Below are 18,922 nucleotides of genomic sequence, written 5' to 3'. Positions count from 1 at the left end.
ATTTTGTGGCTTAAAAAGAGGAAATAAAATAAATATTTCAGCAAATGAAACTTTTATTATTATTATTATTATTATTATTATTATTATTATTATTATTATTATTAAATACTTTACTGTACATTACCGCAATATAATAATAAAATATGAAATGACCAAAAGGCATGTGTGTTAACCTGTTAATTATAAATGGAAATACTGTGCTCTACTTTAAGATTAACATTATTAAATGTTTGTTTTCTTAGTACATTGGTGTGACCAGCACACCAACATGGTGTATTCACTATGAGATATTCTATGCTTTATCTGCTTTACAATTTAAGCTCAAAACACTAGTAAAGGACTAACCCCAAATCAGTTCATTTTGTGTGTGTGTGTGTGTCATATATATATATATATATATATATATATATATATATATATATATATATATATATATATATATATATATATATATATATATATGTGTTGACTTAGTAACTCAACAATAATGAAACTAACCTATTGACAAGTCTGGATTGGTTCAATGGATTTTACACATTTATCATCTGTGTAAGTACACTCTTAACAGCTCATTAGCTTCCTCACATGCCTGTTTAATACTATTCATTTGTGATGTAAATTGGCTCAAACTGTTTTGCACAGTGATTTACATAATGCTGCAGAGATGGATTGGGGGAAGGGCAACAGTTTCAATAAATGTGCAAAATAATTCAACTATAACCTTAAACACCTAATCATAAAATGTGAGTAAAAGCAAAGAAACTTCTCATTCTGTTTTCACACAGGATTTTACTACATAAGTGTTACTCGCTTCTGCTTTATGACTGTGTATTAAGCATAATGGTTGTCTGCTAGACTAAGGAGTCTCTTCGGTTTTAAAGTGTTACTCGCTTTTGGGAGTCTCTTCAGGTTCAAAGTGTTACTCGCTTTTGCTTTATGAATGTGTGTGTTTTAAGCATAATGGTTGTCTGCTAGACTAAGGGGTCTCTTCAGTTTTACTGAAATATGCCAAGTACTTTCTCCCGAGTGTGGCATCCACCAGAGATACATCAGGGTTGTGTAGAACATCTGACATCGTTGGGTTTAAATTCCCTCTTAGAAGCATTTTGCCTCACATTCTTCAATGTGACAAAGGAAACAGTTTTCTAAATATTGATCTGGTCCTGCCAAAAGCATGTTAACTGCAAAACACAACAGATGTTTTTTTTTATTACTATTATTTTCTTTTTTTTTTTTTACTTGATACTGTACTTTCTTTGTCACCATTTAAAGAAAGGTGCCTGAGAAGCGATGGGTTTAGGACGGGCTGTCTTGACAGCACGCTGAGATGGAAAGAAGGCATGCACACAACCACCTGGAAGTCTTACAAAACAGGTCAAGACTACCAAGAATGGTTGCGTTTCGTGTAATATAATTCATTCTGATTTCAGCACTGCAGTTTTGTGTAAGATGGTAGATATCTGTCATTACAAAATTAAAGCTATGTTGTACGCTATTATACAAAGCCAGCAAAGCATATCAAACTAGTCATCTATCCAGCTGGAGTATCCAGTAACTGGACACAAGTACACATACATTGAAAGTAAAACATAATTTGATGATGAACATGAAAACACTTCAAGCACATCTTAATGTAAATATTCGTTCTGACCAATAATATGCAATAATATTCAATATCCACTGTAATGCATGCAATGCAACATAGGGTTAACACGTAAACTGTCAGGCTATGTCATGTTAATGCTGTATTTACAACTGAGGAATAATTTGAAGAACAACCACATCCAATTGTTATAAAGTAAGACTGAGTAAAATTACATGAAGCCATTTAACAACCCAAGTACACAGATGGGGAGGGTTGTACAAATGCAGAACTGGGTTTATATACTGTAGCCATGGCTGTAAGTTGAGTATGTACAAAAAACATTTTATTGAAATATACATATCAACATGTTTGCTATATAACCTTGTGTGGCGGAGTGTCCTGCCCCTTTGTTTATTATTTATTTATTTTGATTTATGTTTATTACGGCGAAAGCCGATTTGTTTTTTGTTATTGTTTTTGTGTTTATAAACCTCGTGAGGATGCGTGACTAATCAGCTACTGATTATTTAACTAGCTGACAGTCACGCATCCTTACTAAACTTGTGCAGACTGTGGCCGAGGGGTAATAAGATAATTAACAGCTAGTTAACCTCTCAGCCAGAATATACAAGCCTCCAGCTGTCCGCGTTAAAGCGGAGAGTGTACAGAGGAGAGTACGGGAGAGCGAGCAAGGAGAGCTAAAAACAACTGTTAAAAACAACTGCTAAGCGTGCTGGTTTTTACCAGCACGATACTTACTTGTTTATTTGTTTGGCCAACGTGTCCTTTTGTTTGTTTGGTGTTTGTTTTGTTTAAACCTTTTGTTTTTGTTTATTTTTAATAAAAGAAGCTGAACGCCGTAGCGTTTCAGCTCTCACCCGCTACTTCCCGAGTCTGTGTTTCTGGTCTGACGTCATCACTGAAGCCATCCTGTTCACACCTAGCTAAAGACAACTATAGCCCATTTACCACAGTTACAAAGTTAAAGATATACATTCTTCAGACCTGAATTTGCAGTCACCAGATGTGGTTGTTTATGTTGATACACGTTGGCAAATAGTATCAAATTAAACTATAACTTTGTTTTATCCAATTGAATGATGTTCACAATTGAACTAATCTTTAACCCTTTATTTACATGTTGCTTGATCCTTTTTGTATAAACGACAGAGTTCTCCCGAAGTCATACACTGAAGCTGGAGACAGAATGGAGCAAACACTTCAGCTGAACAACAGGTAGAAGCATTGTTGTGTTTTCACTGCAATGCAATCTGTAGGTTATGAGGGTTTACTTGTGTGAACATTTAACAGTAAGTGCTGTATGAGACTCGTATGTCACAGCTTCGTCCATCAACATCCTGAAAAGGCAGTTCAGACGGCTTCAGCAGATGTCTCTGTAGAGACAGACATGGTCACTTTGGCAATTTTCACAGTGCTCTTGGCACAGTTCTCTGCAGCTTTGTTGGCACTGCCAGTATTGTTTGCATGCTTGTTCTGGCAATCGGACTCCACACTATTATCAAGGGGCTGGGTCGTCCCTTTGCAGAACTGGAACGTGGTCCGGAAAGCGTGCCTAAGATCTTTGCTTCTAAGGGCATAGATGATGGGGTTCACTGTTGAGTTCATCAGACATAGCATGCTGCAGAAGGCAAAGATGGTCTTGGTAAAGTCATTCATCTTCCAGAAGAGATCATACACCATGATACCCAAGACTGGGCCCCAGCAGATGATGAGAACCACTAGAATGAGGACCAGTGTCTTTGCTAACCTGATGTCCATTCGTGTTTGATCTGGCCTCGTAAGCAGCACTTTGGTGCCGTCTGAGGAATGCACCATCACGCTTTTCTGAGTCCCGCGGCTCAGCATCCGAACTGCATGGGAATGCGCCTTCCACATAATGTACATGTAAGCATAAATGATGAACATCAGTAAAACACTGGTGACTCCGATCCAGAACATCAAGTAATTCTCATCTATCAGCGGGAAGATGTCCGAGCAAACAGAGTTCAGCTTCTTGCAGTTCCAACCCAGCAGAGGGAGGACCGCTATGATGATTGAGATGATCCACATCATGCAAAAGGCAATGACTGCCTTCGTCTTGGTCACAATGCGTTTGTAAGCCATTGGCTTGTGTATGGAGATGTACCTGTCAATAGCAGTGAGGAAGAGGCTCCCCACCGAGGCTGTGAAGGAGGCGGTAACTCCTCCCAGCTTGAACAGGAACACATTGGGGCTGTCCTTACGATGGAAAACATGGAAGTCAACAAAACTGTAAACGAATATGACACTGCCCAGCAGGTCAGCCACTGCCAGGCTTCCTATGAAGTGGTAAGACGGTCTGTTTCTGAGGCTGCGAGAGTGCAGGATCACACACAGCACCACTAAATTCTCAAGAACTGTGAACGTCCCCAGGATCAGTGCCAGGACAGCGACCGCCAACTGCTGACTGGGAGTCAGGATCATAAAACACTCCATGTCCACGAAGTTCTCCCCACATTGTATAGTGCCTTCCTCATCCCTGTAGCTGGGGGTAGTTCTGTTTGTGTACAGATCGGTAATGTTTGTGGGGTAGAACGGAATGCCTTTTAAAAAGAGATCCTCTTCTGCCGATGCTTTCCCCTGGAATGAGCCGCTTTTGAAAGCAGAGAAAGGCAGTTTTTGTGAAGAGTGGCCCCCCTTGGTGAAGTCCGCATCAACACTGGAGTCATCATAATGGACGTCATTGGAACCAAAGTATTCCAGTCCTGTCGTTATTGTCCGAAACGTGGTATCCGCTATACCATCCAGTACTGACTTCATGGCTGGTCCTGTCTTAGATGTGTAGTAGAAAAGCAGTGGGAAAACACTTGGGAGATCTTAAGGAAGCCTATGGAGAAAAAATAAACAAATAAATAAAATAATAACTGTGCTGTTCAAGTTGCATGTCAGTCATTGCAAGGTCTTTATAATAATGTCAAATTGATGATGTGAACACTTCTTACATGCCAGACAACAGAGGAGAGAGGACTGGGATGGGAGACCAAAGGAGAGAGGGATGGGGATAGGGATGGGGATGGGGATGGGGATAGGGATGGGGGGCTGAGGTTCAGGGTAAAAGATAGGGAGTCTGTACAAGACTGACCCCTGGTGTGTAAATGACAAGGAACTACATGAAGTCTATAACTGTCCTTACAAACAAGCCTGGCTATGTGGTTCAGATCTGGGCTGGTGTGCACAAGCCTGGCTATGTGGTTCAGATCTGGGCTGGCGTACACAAGCCTGGCTATGTGGTTCAGATCTGGGCTGGCGTGCACAAGCCTGGCTATGTGGTTCAGATCTGGGCTGGCGTGCACAAGCCTGGCTATGTGGTTCAGATCTGGGCTGGTGTGCACAAGCCTGGCTATGTGGTTCAGATCTGGGCTGGTGTGCACAAGCCTGGCTATGTGGTTCAGATCTGGGCTGGCGTGCACAAGCCTGGCTATGTGGTTCAGATCTGGGCTGGCGTGCACAAGCCTGGCTATGTGGTTCATATCTGGGCTGGTGTGCACAAGCCTGGCTATGTGGTTCAGATCTGGGCTGGCGAGCACAAGCCTGGCTATGTGGTTCAGATCTGGGCTGGTGTGCACAAGCCTGGCTATGTGGTTCAGATCTGGGCTGGTGTGCACAAGCCTGGCTATGTGGTTCAGATCTGGGCTGGCGTGCACAAGCCTGGCTATGTGGTTCAGATCTGGGCTGGTGTGCACAAATTTCCAAACTTGTGGTCCTATAAAAATGCCCTGGAGCCTTTTACTTGGCCATGAAAACAATGGCTCTTCAATAAAAATGTACAATCATAAAAAAGGCTTTAGAATTATAATAATACTAATGCAATTATACTTGGTATAAGAAAGACAATGTATAGAGTTTACCTTACGTCAACATATGCAGAAATACCCAAACTATTCAGAAAACGTAATTGCTTCCATCGTCATATATCATATAAAGTGAAGTTATATTAGGCTGTTTTTATGTCAATTCTACAATCCCCTTTTCAGTTCTTGCTATCTTGAGATAAAACAAAAAAATCAATATTTTATTACTAAATATATTTCATGGAGAGTGTTGTTTTTATATCTGTATATAAGCCAAAAAAGTTTAATGTAAGACACTCTAAGCAGCCGTGATGCTTGAAAAAGAAAAAAGCAAACAAAAGAGGATTTGCAATAAGTACTGGTGTAACGTTAATTTTTGCTACTGGTAGCAAAATATGTATAAGCGTTTTGTCAAAATCTGCTACCTGTACCAAAATGTAATCTGTAGCTATAAACTTTTTTTTTGGTCTAGTTAAAACAATCCAACAATTCATCTTGGTGGTTATATAGAGTAATTTAAAAAGATTCTAAAAATGTAATAGCATAACTAAAATAGTGTAATATAATTAACATTACTTATTTTCAAACTAATATCAACAACATGACAAATAGTATCGGAAATCACATCAGGCCAATAGCGGTAATAATAATAATAATAATAATAATGATAATAATAATAATAATAATATATAAATTAATATAGTTCCCATATATACCCAATCCTGTGTGTTGTGAAAATGTAATGCAGTATTTAAGTAATTGTTCTGGGTCTACCAACTGATAGATGGCTAAATATTATCAGACTTTGATAATGTTCTTTATTGAAGGTAGCAAAATGTGATGGGTGTGTGTGGACTGTATATATATATTTAGCAGACGCTTGTATCCAAATGCGACCTACAGAAACTAAAGAGTGGATTATGCATCTACAATTGCTGCTGCAGAGTCACTTACTGAACCTCGGTTTTACGTCTCATCCGAAGGACGGATCACAGCCCTATTGTAAAACACACATAACATATAGTAGCAACAGGACATACACACTTTCCTCCTCCTCCTCCTGCTACTAATAACAATCAGAAGTATGCTACCGTTGCAAAACAATTTTATAAATGTGTACTGGAGGTTGATGTGACACAGGTATAACACACATGTCCTGTAGCTTCCTTTGCTCATATACAACAGTAGCTGTAATATTCAAATAGACCACTAGAGGCCAATGTTTACAAAGTTCCAAATATGCAACATGAACAATTTCAGGTATACAAGTTGTGTACATTCATAAAAAGAAAAAAGGAAAAGGTTTTCTTTCGCATGTACGTTATTCTTTACATATATTTTAGAAATATCGACCCCGCTATAACTATTTTTCATATGTGAATCTACTACATACATAGTGGTGTTTATTGATTACTTGTGATAAAGTATTGATTTTAAAAGACGTTTTCATTAAAGAGGTCAGTGTAATGGCGGTGTGACATTGAGGATACCCAGAGGTGAAAGTAACTTCCATTTCTTACCGGTACTGTATAATTGTTCACCCCCAACCAAACCTTTTTGTAAACAATGGTTTACAAATCAACATGTTGTATCAATTAAGGTTATGTTTCATTTTGAATTATTAATTTTAAACTTTAAATATACAGATTATCACAACAGCACTTAATAGGAAAAAAAAACTATGTTTATATTTTACTCTTTTTGGGTGACTGACCAAATTGATATCAGCGCTTTAGTCTCTCGCACTGTTCATGTAATCAGGGTTACCAGATCTGCAGAGTGAAAAACTAGGACGTTGTGTTTTCTCACTGACGCAGTACCAACTCCGAAGCTGTTGAAATAGCAGTATTTAACACAATAATAGTTAAACAATTAAACATCTCGGGTGTGTTTATTGCAGATGATAACAACTCATTATTTCTTTATACTGTCATCTCAAAACATGTTAAATGAACAAAAAAGCCAGATTTTAAAAAGAGATCAGCTATGAATATTACCATGTAAACGTGATAAACACATACCGTAAAACTTCAAATAAACGCACCGTTTATTTAATATTTGCCAGCAACCCGGATGGCTATTGGAGACCGGCGACTATTTGAGACTCGGCGTTTATTATGTAAGATCACTATTACATCTGCAAATACTTCAGATGCAATCATGAAAAAGCTGCCTGTACACAACCTTATAGAAACGACATAAGTAAATTACAACATTCCAGCAACGTCATTAAAGGTTGTGTCAGTGGGTAATAACAGTTTGTATTGTAATAATAATAAAAACAGTAAAATCCACTATAGACAGCCCTGTAAATATCGGAACACAAGCGTGTATTAAGGTAAGCTTGCAACACAATAAAAAAACAAACATGGTTTTAAAATGAATAAAAGCATGCTTCAAACTGTTTAAAGATTCACAATAAAATCAATACAAGTACCAGTTTTATAACAAAATCAAAGCAAAATTGACTAATTTGTTTTTATAACGTGTACATTGAAGAACGCTGGAAAAGGCGCAAAATACGAATATTCATTGCAAGACTCAAATGCACGAAATACTGTTAATACAAAGAAATAAATAAATAAATAAATAAAACACGTACAAATACACTAAAAGGCAACCCTGTTAATATCAGAAAACAAGTTTGTATTTTACTTACTTTCAGCACGCTCAGAAAAGCTTCACAACAGGTTTTAAAATGAATAACGTCACATAAAACAAAACAAAACAAAATGCATTAATTTAACTTATTAAAATAAGTTAAATTCAGCTTTCTTATCATTCATCCTGAGCCTCAGGGTCTCTACATCACTGTTGAAAAACAAACGGGTAAGCTCGCTGTACAGCCATGTGTGTGTATTGGCTGCAACATTCAGTATGATCCGCATTATATTATTATTCATAACCCGGCTTTTATTTACCACATTTCCCAGAAACCTGGCGCTTATTACAGCCCCAGCGAGTATTGGAGTCCGGCGATTATTTGAAGTTTTATGGTAATTAGAATGATTAAACAAATAATCCATAAGATGTTTTTTTTTGTTTTTGAATAGCGCTAACACCACCAAAAACGTCACTCTGCCATTATCTTGCTGAGCACACTGATGCAGTTTTGTACTTTAAAAAAAAAAGTTAATACATTAGCAAACTGGGAATTAACAAACAACTGTACTGTTTCTGACCGGGACACAAAAGGAGGCTGTTTTTGCTCCCCTTTTTGCCGCAGAACTAAACTAGGCGTGAATTGTTTACTTCCGAGTGCCGTTATAGTTCGTTTTGATTGTGAAGCATCTCATGATTGTTTTTCTGTTTTATATTTTTGATTTTTAAAAGCAATAAAAAGAATCAGCGTCACAAGTCACGTGAACGGGACCTCAGTGACTTCGCGTTCTTTTGCTTAAACTTCAATAGTAACCGAACAACCAAGAAGCCAGGAGGTGGGAAAGTACTTAAAATACAAAGAAAAACTGATGTAGCCTAAACAATCGTTTTGATCAGTCTAAATATATAAGTACCTTGACAGAATGTTTTTACCGGGCCGTACAGGTTTACTTTCACCTCTCTGAGGATACCACATTTCGTATTTCTTCACCTGCCTCTTAGTCAATATAGATCAGATTACCTAGGCATTCCCTAACCTAGACCCTAGGCTGTGTGAAACTAAATCCATCAGCTTCGTCTCATTAAGGGTGTGAGGACGTTACCAGGGTTGCTGGCGTTAACAGTGTGCTGTGTCCACATTTCGATTTCTCTTCACGGTGAGAAATCATTGCATTGGAATTATTTTTCTGCTGTCGCTGTTTTTAATGATCTCAATTCAAAGGTGCAGTATTGGTTTGCAACTGAGAAGTGGTTTATGATCTTTATTTGCAATCAACAGACAACAGAAGTATATAAATCACATCACCATGCGTGGTAGGCTACCTTAGATCGTGCAAACGCAGCTGAGGCGTTGTAGTCTGTACAAACGCAGCTGAGGCGTTGTAGACTGTACAAACGCAGCTGAGGCGTTGTAGACTGTACAAACGCAGCTGAGGCGTTGTAGTCTGTACAAACCAAGCTGAGGCGTTGTAGACTGTACAAACCAAGCTGAGGCGTTGTAGACTGTACAAATGCAGCTGAGGCGTTGTAGTCTGTACAAATGCAGCTGAGGCGTTGTAGTCTGTACAAACGCAGCTGAGGCGTTGTAGTCTGTACAAACGCAGCTGAGGCGTTGTAGTCTGTACAAACCAAGCTGAGGCGTTGTAGTCTGTACAAACGCAGCTGAGGCGTTGTAGACTGTACAAACGCAGCTGAGGCGTTGTAGTCTGTACAAACGCAGCTGAGGCGTTGTAGACTGTACAAACCAAGCTGAGGCGTTGTAGTCTGTACAAACGCAGCTGAGGCGTTGTAGTCTGTACAAACGCAGCTGAGGCGTTGTAGACTGTACAAACCAAGCTGAGGCGTTGTAGACTGTACAAACGCAGCTGAGGCGTTGTAGACTGTACAAACCAAGCTGAGGCGTTGTAGACTGTACAAACGCAGCTGAGGCGTTGTAGTCTGTACAAACGCAGCTGAGGCGTTGTAGTCTGTACAAACGCAGCTGAGGCGTTGTAGTCTGTACAAACGCAGCTGAGGCGTTGTAGTCTGTACAAACGCAGCTGAGGCGTTGTAGTCTGTACAAACGCAGCTGAGGCGTTGTAGACTGTACAAACGCAGCTGAGGCGTTGTAGTCTGTACAAACGCAGCTGAGGCGTTGTAGACTGTACAAACCAAGCTGAGGCGTTGTAGTCTGTACAAACGCAGCTGAGGCGTTGTAGTCTGTACAAACGCAGCTGAGGCGTTGTAGACTGTACAAACCAAGCTGAGGCGTTGTAGACTGTACAAACGCAGCTGAGGCGTTGTAGACTGTACAAACCAAGCTGAGGCGTTGTAGTCTGTACAAACGCAGCTGAGGCGTTGTAGACTGTACAAACCAAGCTGAGGCATTGTAGACTGTACAAACCAAGCTGAGGCGTTGTAGACTGTACAAATGCAGCTGAGGCGTTGTAGTCTGTACAAACGCAGCTGAGGCGTTGTAGTCTGTACAAACGCAGCTGAGGCGTTGTAGTCTGTACAAACGCAGCTGAGGCGTTGTAGACTGTACAAACGTAGCTGAGGCGTTGTAGACTGTACAAACCAAGCTGAGGCGTTGTAGACTGTACAAACGCAGCTGAGGCGTTGTAGACTGTACAAACCAAGCTGAGGCGTTGTAGTCTGTACAAACGCAGCTGAGGCGTTGTAGTCTGTACAAACCAAGCTGAGGCGTTGTAGTCTGTACAAACGCAGCTGAGGCATTGTAGTCTGTACAAACCAAGCTGAGGCGTTGTACTGCCATTCGATTTCAGAAGGCAATAATCTGGTTAAGAGACTATTTGAAAAGAGTTGAGGTTTCATAATATTTTTTAAATTAAACACTGAATATGATTTTAAAAAATCGCAACTTACAAAACTGCATGAAAGGGATTTATCATTTCAAAAAAACGTATTTTATAATATAACCGTATTTTATTTGCTATGATAAAATTACACTAACCTTAGGTTTTGTATACCTGCTCACTACAATGCTGTTTTGAAAGTTTTTATTTAGCCTTTTTATTTATTTACTTTTAATCATTAAAATACTTTTGGAGACATGTATCGCAGCTCAAAATTAGATCATTTGACAAAGTAAAGCGCAAAATAATAATGACCCTGTACTTTCTGTGTAGTTTTCACTTCTGGTGTCTTGTTGAAACACAAATGCACTGTCTTTAAATGGATTATTGCTTTTATATAGGCTTTTGACAATTCTTCCATAGAAATTAGTCTGTAAAAAAGTAATATATCATTGCGGTACATATATATATATATATGAAAGCGCATGGACGTGCATATTATGGAACAATGTAATTTAGGCCTTGATTATATGGGCAATGTAAGATTGTAATACAGTACATATTTTATTATAACAGCCATTATTAAACTGTACATTTTTTATTGTAATATAAGTTTAAAATGTACAAAAATTGATTTACTAATTTACTATCAAAGTTTCGGACAACGTATCCTTCAACTGTAGGCAGTGCAGTAGTTTATATATATATATATATATATATATATATATATATATATATATATATATATATATATATATATATATATAATATTTGAATTGTATTTATTATGACATCAGGGACTATTGTCCGACACAGCCAGAATATCGATAATATTTATGGTATACCTGGATATTTTAGAATGTACTCTCCCCCTCCCCTTTTTTTAACAGCAGTTAAATCGTCTTATATGTATGTGTGCGGAGACATAAAGACGATGTGCTAAAATAATTGGGATAATCGCAGCTTACTTTACAGCAAGAGGGATATGTGTCATACCCCAAACATGAATTCATAGCACGCTACAAACATTCACTTCTGACCATCGGTTTGGGCAATTTCTTCCATGATTTGTTTTCCTAATACTTTCATTGAAAAGCTTTGCTGCGTTATATATGGCACGGTCCATTGCTTTGAACTTGAAATAAAAAGGTGTAGAGTTTTTCTTTTTTGTATATCATACAATGGGCAAAAGACTTTTGGAAAAGCCTACACTACTTACTTTTGATATGGGGAACATTTTTTTTAAGATGTTAAGAAAAATATAATCGGCAAAGATCAACACAAATGCGTTCTATTGATAATTTACACCGGGAGGAATGATGTGTGTGCCGGGTTCGCTCACCTAGTCTCAGACTAAAAGCTTGGAATGGATCTGATATAGGCTAGTACTTTACTCGGATACTTAAAACCCAATGCTCAAGTATCTTTGACATCGAAGATACATCAAATGTTAATAGCGGCTCGGTCGTTTTGATGCATTGGTAAAAACGACATTCATAAAGTCAGTAGTTCTGACTAAAATGATATAAAAAAAAGGTTAAACTACTCTGCATTATAACGAACTTATATAACTGATTGATGGATTTATGCACCATTTAACTGCACCTCATTTAATTTGACCATTTGGGTGTAGAATTATGCATTCGCTCAATTAAATGGTATGTCGTAAATGAAATGCATAGTTATGGAATTTTCAACTCAGGTACTTGATCAATGTATTTATTTTATAGATAAACATTCAAAATGCGTTCTGCACACCAGCCAGATCATTAAAAAAAAAACAAAAAAAAAAAACATTGTGTACCATTTTCCAATTACAGGCTACATCAAAACCCCCCCGGGACAATATGCTACAATACCTTCGCATAGTTTGTTAGTGGATTAATTCTTGCAGTTGGACGATCGTCTTGCTGAAGTCCAGTTGTTGATGTAAACTGTTGTGAGGAAACCTGCTGTGTTGAATTTAGTCCACGCTCTTTCTCTGGTTATTGCCTCCCTTGTCTTTGTGATGTGAAGAAAGTGTGATGTGACTGTTGTGAGGCGCCTCTCAAATCATGCTTCTGCATATTTACAAGCGCAACTCGTAGCATCACGTGTTACAACCCCTCCAGCCAATGCAATTTATATTGAGACAGATTGCACACATCAGCAGTGAAGATACCAGCACTGAATCGAAATCCCACATATGAATAATTCCATTTTTAAGCGTTTTATTCCTGGCTCTTGTCTGTTTCTAATTGTCTGCGTCGGCTACTGTAATAGCAGTAATATACCTGTACATCAACACAAGGTCTTTAAATATTTAAATGTATTTTTTTTTTTTCATAAAGCATGGCTCCCTATCAAGCAGTTACACTTTTTCAAGTGGCTCTGTTAATCTTGGAAGGCTTTGCTAAATCAGTAATAACAGGCGAAGGTAGGAGTGGCATGCAGAGTTCCTGTGTTCAGTGAGTCAGCAGCACGCCAGCAATATCTGGATGCAAAGTGAGGGGCCTCACACCATTCGAAGGATAATGGTGCGTGCAACACACACGCCACGGCTAGATCCGACATTGAAAATAAAAAGATTGTTGCAGGCAGAATAATAATACCGTATTTCAGTCTGTAGTGTGTGTATATATTATATAAATACACATGTTTATATATATATATATATATATATATATATATATATATATATATATATATATATATATATATATATGCATACATTATGTTATTCCGTTGTATATGATTATCTGCACTTGGTTTTGTCTCTGGTACCTGGTAGAAATATCATCTAACAGAGAGTAAATAGGCGATCAATCTGACTTGGAGTGAGTGTCTTTGAGCAGCATTTTAAATTCATATTTTGGACACAGATGAAGAACACGTAACAAAACATGCATTCTGCATGTAGCTTCAATTAATACAGTTTTGCAGAATTGTGTGATTAAGCACCTCAAAAGGAGTTTATGTTTCTGTAAATCTCCTGTTGCCTATTCACTGTACAAAAACATTGTACAGTGAAAGCACAGGTTCTTGCCAAATGAGAATGTGCTGACAACGAGCTACACATGCTAATATATTAAGCTTGTTCAAGCATGAAATGTTCTTGTACTTGGTCTTTTATCTCTGTATGAACGGTAACTTCAGATAAATTAATTTGCGTATGGCCATTTAGTTCTCTGCTGTCTGTAAATGTTTTAACAGTATACTCACTGTGGTTTAAATCCACCCAGCTCTGAACAGCCGTGTCTAAAACACGTCCGATCATATTGTAAGGGGCAAAGAAAGAAAGCACCAGTTAACATTCCTCAAGCAGCTGAGCAGTCCTTGCCATAGGCTTTTGTATGTGGTTGAAATGCTCTAATAAATTAACTGGATTCATGCACTAAACAAGGCACAACCTTTTCACTCCATGTATCCTCCTAGGTGTCCCCAGGGAGGTATCCGAGGGACCGAAAGGTTCTATAAATCTGTAGCTTTGAAATGAGCAGCAAGTCCAGGTGGACAATACTGGAGCAAATGCATTTACCCTGCAGATACACTCCCAAGTAGTGTGAATCATCTCTTGTCATCATTAGGTTTTTAAAATAAACAGCCTTGTCCTAAATGTATCCCAAGACCTTGTGAAAATGTTACTTGTGTCCAGATCTTCTGGCCAGACTGGATTAACTAAGACATTTAAATCCCATTCTGAGCCCCTGGTATACTATAACAATAAAGGACATGTGCAGTGCATGCTACACATCCACACACAACAGTAAAGCATCGCACACGTCTCCAATCCCCTCCAGTATCAGGGATTGGCTGCGACATGGACAATCAGGGTTCTTATTGGCTCATTGGCTCTTATTGGCTCAGGTAATTGATTATTCAGATTATTGTTATGATGTTAACAACAGAGATTGTGAAATAATTCTGGTTGTTGTAATAGTCTAATACATCACTTAATGCAGAATCTTGCTATGCCTCCGCAGCAGACAAACTGTAACTCATAGTATAGAAAACACAGAATAACAGGGAAAAGGTCAATGCTAGCAACATTCTACTTCAATATACAACGAAGATGATGAGACCATGATAAGGGACGCCAAATTGCTTAACGTACTATTTATCTGTGGGTGGACTGAACTGAACATTTTGTTTTTCAAATTACCAGCTAACTGCTAACAGGATACATCAAGAGAATTGATTGTACATTTCTGGAAGCACGTTTCCCTGCTATTGTCCAGGGTGTTCACTTGAGAGAGGCTAATATTTTCTTTATATTACTGTGTAGCTGTTTCCAATTTCCAGGTGAGATGGAAGGATTCCTCAAGCTAATCAGTCTACACTAAGGGGGAATTGTGGAACCAGTCTACAGTATGAGACAGTGTGGAACCAGTCTACAGTATTAGACAGTGTGGAACCAGTCTACAGTATTAGACAGTGTGGAACCAGTCTACAGAGGGTGACAGTGTAAAACCGGTCTACAGTATGAGACAGTGTGGAACCAGTCTACAGAGGGTGACAGTGTAAAACCGATCTACAGTATGAGACAGTGTGGAACCAGTCTACAGCATGGGACAGTGTGGAAGCATGGTACAGTGTGGAACCAGTCTACAGCATGGGATAGTGTGGTACCAGTTTACAGTATGGCACAGTGTGGAACTAAGGGACAGTATGAGAGAGTGTGGAACCTATATTAGTTAGCTGCAGTGGCCCAGGAGAGGTTTTCTTATTACACATCTTTTAAGAATACCAAAAAAGAGGCGGCCAGTGAAGAATAACAAAAAAGAAGTGGCCATTGTCAGTCCATGCACTGAAAACTGCAAAAGGGCACAGGGACGTGGGGGTTTGCAAGATAATGCAGCTGGTGGTAAATAATAGTAAAAAAAACAAACAGAGGTGCCTATTTCAGATTTCGAAATGAGGTGTGAAATCCATTGCAGAATCATTGCATGGAGAAGCTGGCTCGCTGTGTGATTCGGTGCGGACTGATCTGGTGTGCAGTTATAATTACTGTCCAAGGGATTGTCATTATACAAGGTGTATATGAGGTGTCCATCAAGAACTAGTTAGATAAGAAAGGTTAAAAATAATGAGGAAGAGAGCTACAAACTCGAATAATAAACAGATAATGTGCTAGGAAAGCGTGCTGTAGAGTTCACATTACCTGCTAGATGGATTTTGAAATTGATAATTTTATTTCTTTGATTAATCATTTAGTCAACATTGTTGTGTTAATGGTACATGAACTGGGGTTTGGTGTTTTTGTGAGTTACACAGTCCTTCTCCGACGTGCTTCTCATTTTGTTTAAAATAGGCAGAAGGGTCTCTGGCTCCCAATCTCTGGTTCGTTCCTGTGAGGTCACCTGCAGGCATTTCAAGCAGGACCAGCCTTCGGGATTACAGCCCTAGCAAGCTGAAAATGACTCTTTTTTTTTTTTTTTTGCAGACCACTAAACAGTTAATTCGCTATTGTCCAATGAATATGTAAATGGTATTTCAGTATGGATTAGTCTATGTGTTCTGCAATTGTAGAGGATGGGATGGTGACATCTTACTTCTGCTCTCCTATATTTTAGACATTTCTTTAAAGAGAGATAAGAAAATGGTACGGACGATGAAGTATTAGCTTCTGAAAACTATTTCATTCCAGACACTAGTTTGCTGCGGCAAAAAAAAAAAAAAAAGATACGTGACTTTTTCATTTTTTCATTTGTTGTTATTCACTGCACACTTCCTCTTCCCTGGCCAGCACTCACATGCACTCACAAGTTCAGCAGTAACCCACACAGTTGTGGTCACTGCCAGTAGAATATTGTCCTTGCTAAACAACTGTCATCATTTGCACATACTTTGGGTCCTAGTCTTTGGCTTTAGCTGCCCCCAGTATTTACGAACACATTGCAGGTATATGGAGTGCTGCAGATAAAGCTTTGGCAAGGGAAGTGTCAGCACCAAGAGCATTCACTAGTTATAAATACAATATCTCAATCATACCGTGCTTTGAACATCTCATAAATAAGTTCTGAATCGGTGCTGAAATAATACCCAGTTATTATCATGCCTCACTGCAACACTTTGGAGTTCTCTGTGCTTTACTTGAATGCATGCAGGGCTGGATCTGCAGAATCACGTTAACTGCACATGTGAAACGGGTGTTATTCAAGGAAAGTAAATAAACAGCTGCAAATAACCCTATCTGACAGCTGTCTAATCTATGAGGTTTGCCCTAAGAGAAAGAATTGTTCAAAACCTAATAATCAGTCACAGCTGATGCGTGTTAATCTACTCTTCAGATACTTGCAGTGCCAAAGGCTTGTACTAAATGCAAATCTGCTCAACAGCTTACATTAGCACATATAGAGAGAGATTCACAACATTGACGAGAAAAGTGGATGTGCAGTACGATGCCTGTCCCTACTGTTACTGGAGGCAATGAGGCAACAGTTGATATTATCATAGTGGGGTACTTTGTATTGTGTGTGATGCCTAAACAGTAAATAAAAGTTATTTCACCAGTTATTCCAGAGCAGGTGCCCAGTTGCATAGCCAGTGGGGTGCTGGGTGAGTCATGCAATTAGGGCATCACTGTCATGCTGAGTATCCAATCTTGGCAGAGGGTTAGCTGGGCAGCATCTGCTGCTCAGGGTTGATGGTTGAAAAGAGGAGAAGGGGAGCAGGTTGCATCGCTGTGAGCGGAATTCGAATTGTCAGTTTCTAAAAGGGTACATTTTCTTAAACAGTTTTACTTTTATTGTATATGTATTATGTTCAGTAATAGCTTCAGCAAAATAAGTATCTGCTGTACTGGCTCATAATAAAAGAACCAGAGCATCTGAATATCCGCCACATATAATTTGATTTTACCCAGTAGATGATAAAAACTGACTGAGGTAACCGATTTACTAACCATTAATTCCATGTTCCTTAATATTTTAACTGTAGTACTCTTTCTATTCCTCTCCCAATCCAGTTGTGCTGTTGTAGTTTTATTGCCACTGATTTTGGTCTAATTACTCTTTTGATCAAGAGCATTTATCCGTAACTATTTAAAAACAACTTGAATTTCAGTGGCCTGCCGCTCTCTATGTGAATAGCAGAGCTCTCTCTCACTCTCTATGTGAATGGCAGAGCTCTCTCTCTATGTGAATGGCAGAGCTCTCTCTCTGTGAATGGAAGAGCTCTCTCTCTGTGAATGGAAGAGCTCTCTCTCTGTGAATGGAAGAGCTTGCTCTCTATGTAAATGGAAGAGCTCTCTCTCTGTGAATGGAAGAGCTTGCTCTCTATGTAAATGGCAGAGCTCTCTCTGTGAATGGCAGAGCTTGCTCTCTATGTGAATGGCAGAGCTTTCTCTCTCTGTGAATGGCAGAGCTTGCTCTCTATGTGAATGGCAGAGCTCTATCTCTGTGAATGGCCGAGCTCTCTCTCTCTCTCTATGTAAATGGAAGAGCTTGCTATCTATGTGAATGGCAGAGCTCTCTCTCTCTATGTGAATGGCAGAGCTCTCTCTCGCTCTCTATGTGAATGGCAGAACTCTCTCTCGCTCTCTATGTGAATGGCAGAGCTCTCTATGTGAATGGCAGAGCTCGTTCTTTGGGTGAATGGCAGAGCTCTCTCTCTCTATGTGAATGGCAGAGCTCGTTCTCTGGGTGAATGGCAGAGCTCGTTCTCTGGGTGAATGGCAAAACATTCCTCAGAACCGTGAGGTTAGTGGTTCAGGTACAGCCCTTCCCTCTCAATGCAATTCAACGGGCTGAGATACTAAGCCACAGCAAAGTACTCAGAAGAAGAGGACAGCTAAGATTCTACATTAAATAAAATGACATCTGAAGTCGACTGTTTATCTAACTCAAGATGATGAATGACACTTGAATCTCCTCAGAAACAACGGTTTAAAAAAAAAAAAATCTACTAAGAATTTAAATGATGCCATTGATTTTTGTATCACTTCCTTCATACCTGGCATCTTCATGACTGTTCTTTCATAGCAGTGTTATATTTTGTGTTCTTGGTGCGAAAACCAAAAACAATTGGAGGAGAATTACTGGTTTTGTTGACAGAAGTTCCCTTAAGCACTAGCAACGTAATTGGATCTCCTTTCCAAACATAATTTATAATAAAATGCTTTTGTTTTACTT

The 18,922-nt window shown here is 38.9% G+C and overlaps 1 protein-coding gene across 2 annotated transcripts; it reads right to left on the bottom strand.

The window, feature by feature from the left end:
• Positions 1–127: 127 nt before the first annotated feature.
• Positions 128–13,160, bottom strand: cnr1 (cannabinoid receptor 1). Of its 2 annotated transcripts, none has more exons than XM_034017826.3 (2): positions 12,671–13,160; positions 128–4,451 (listed from the first exon to the last, which is right to left on the bottom strand). In XM_034017826.3, the coding sequence occupies exon 2, from the start codon at positions 4,382–4,384 to the stop codon at positions 2,957–2,959; it is 1,428 nt and encodes a 475-aa protein (XP_033873717.3). In that variant the 5' UTR covers positions 4,385–4,451; positions 12,671–13,160; the 3' UTR covers positions 128–2,956. The 2 variants fall into 2 exon arrangements, with proteins under 2 accessions (XP_033873717.3, XP_058881831.1); XM_059025848.1 differs by lacking the exon at positions 12,671–13,160 and adding an exon at positions 8,075–8,344.
• Between the last annotated feature and the right edge of the window lie 5,762 nt (positions 13,161–18,922).

This window comes from Acipenser ruthenus, chromosome 6, assembly GCF_902713425.1.
Source record: "Acipenser ruthenus chromosome 6, fAciRut3.2 maternal haplotype, whole genome shotgun sequence".
Taxonomy (NCBI): Eukaryota; Metazoa; Chordata; class Actinopteri; order Acipenseriformes; family Acipenseridae; genus Acipenser; species Acipenser ruthenus.
The sequence above is the reverse complement of the archived record's forward strand: the minus strand, read 5'-3'. Positions and strand labels throughout refer to the sequence as shown.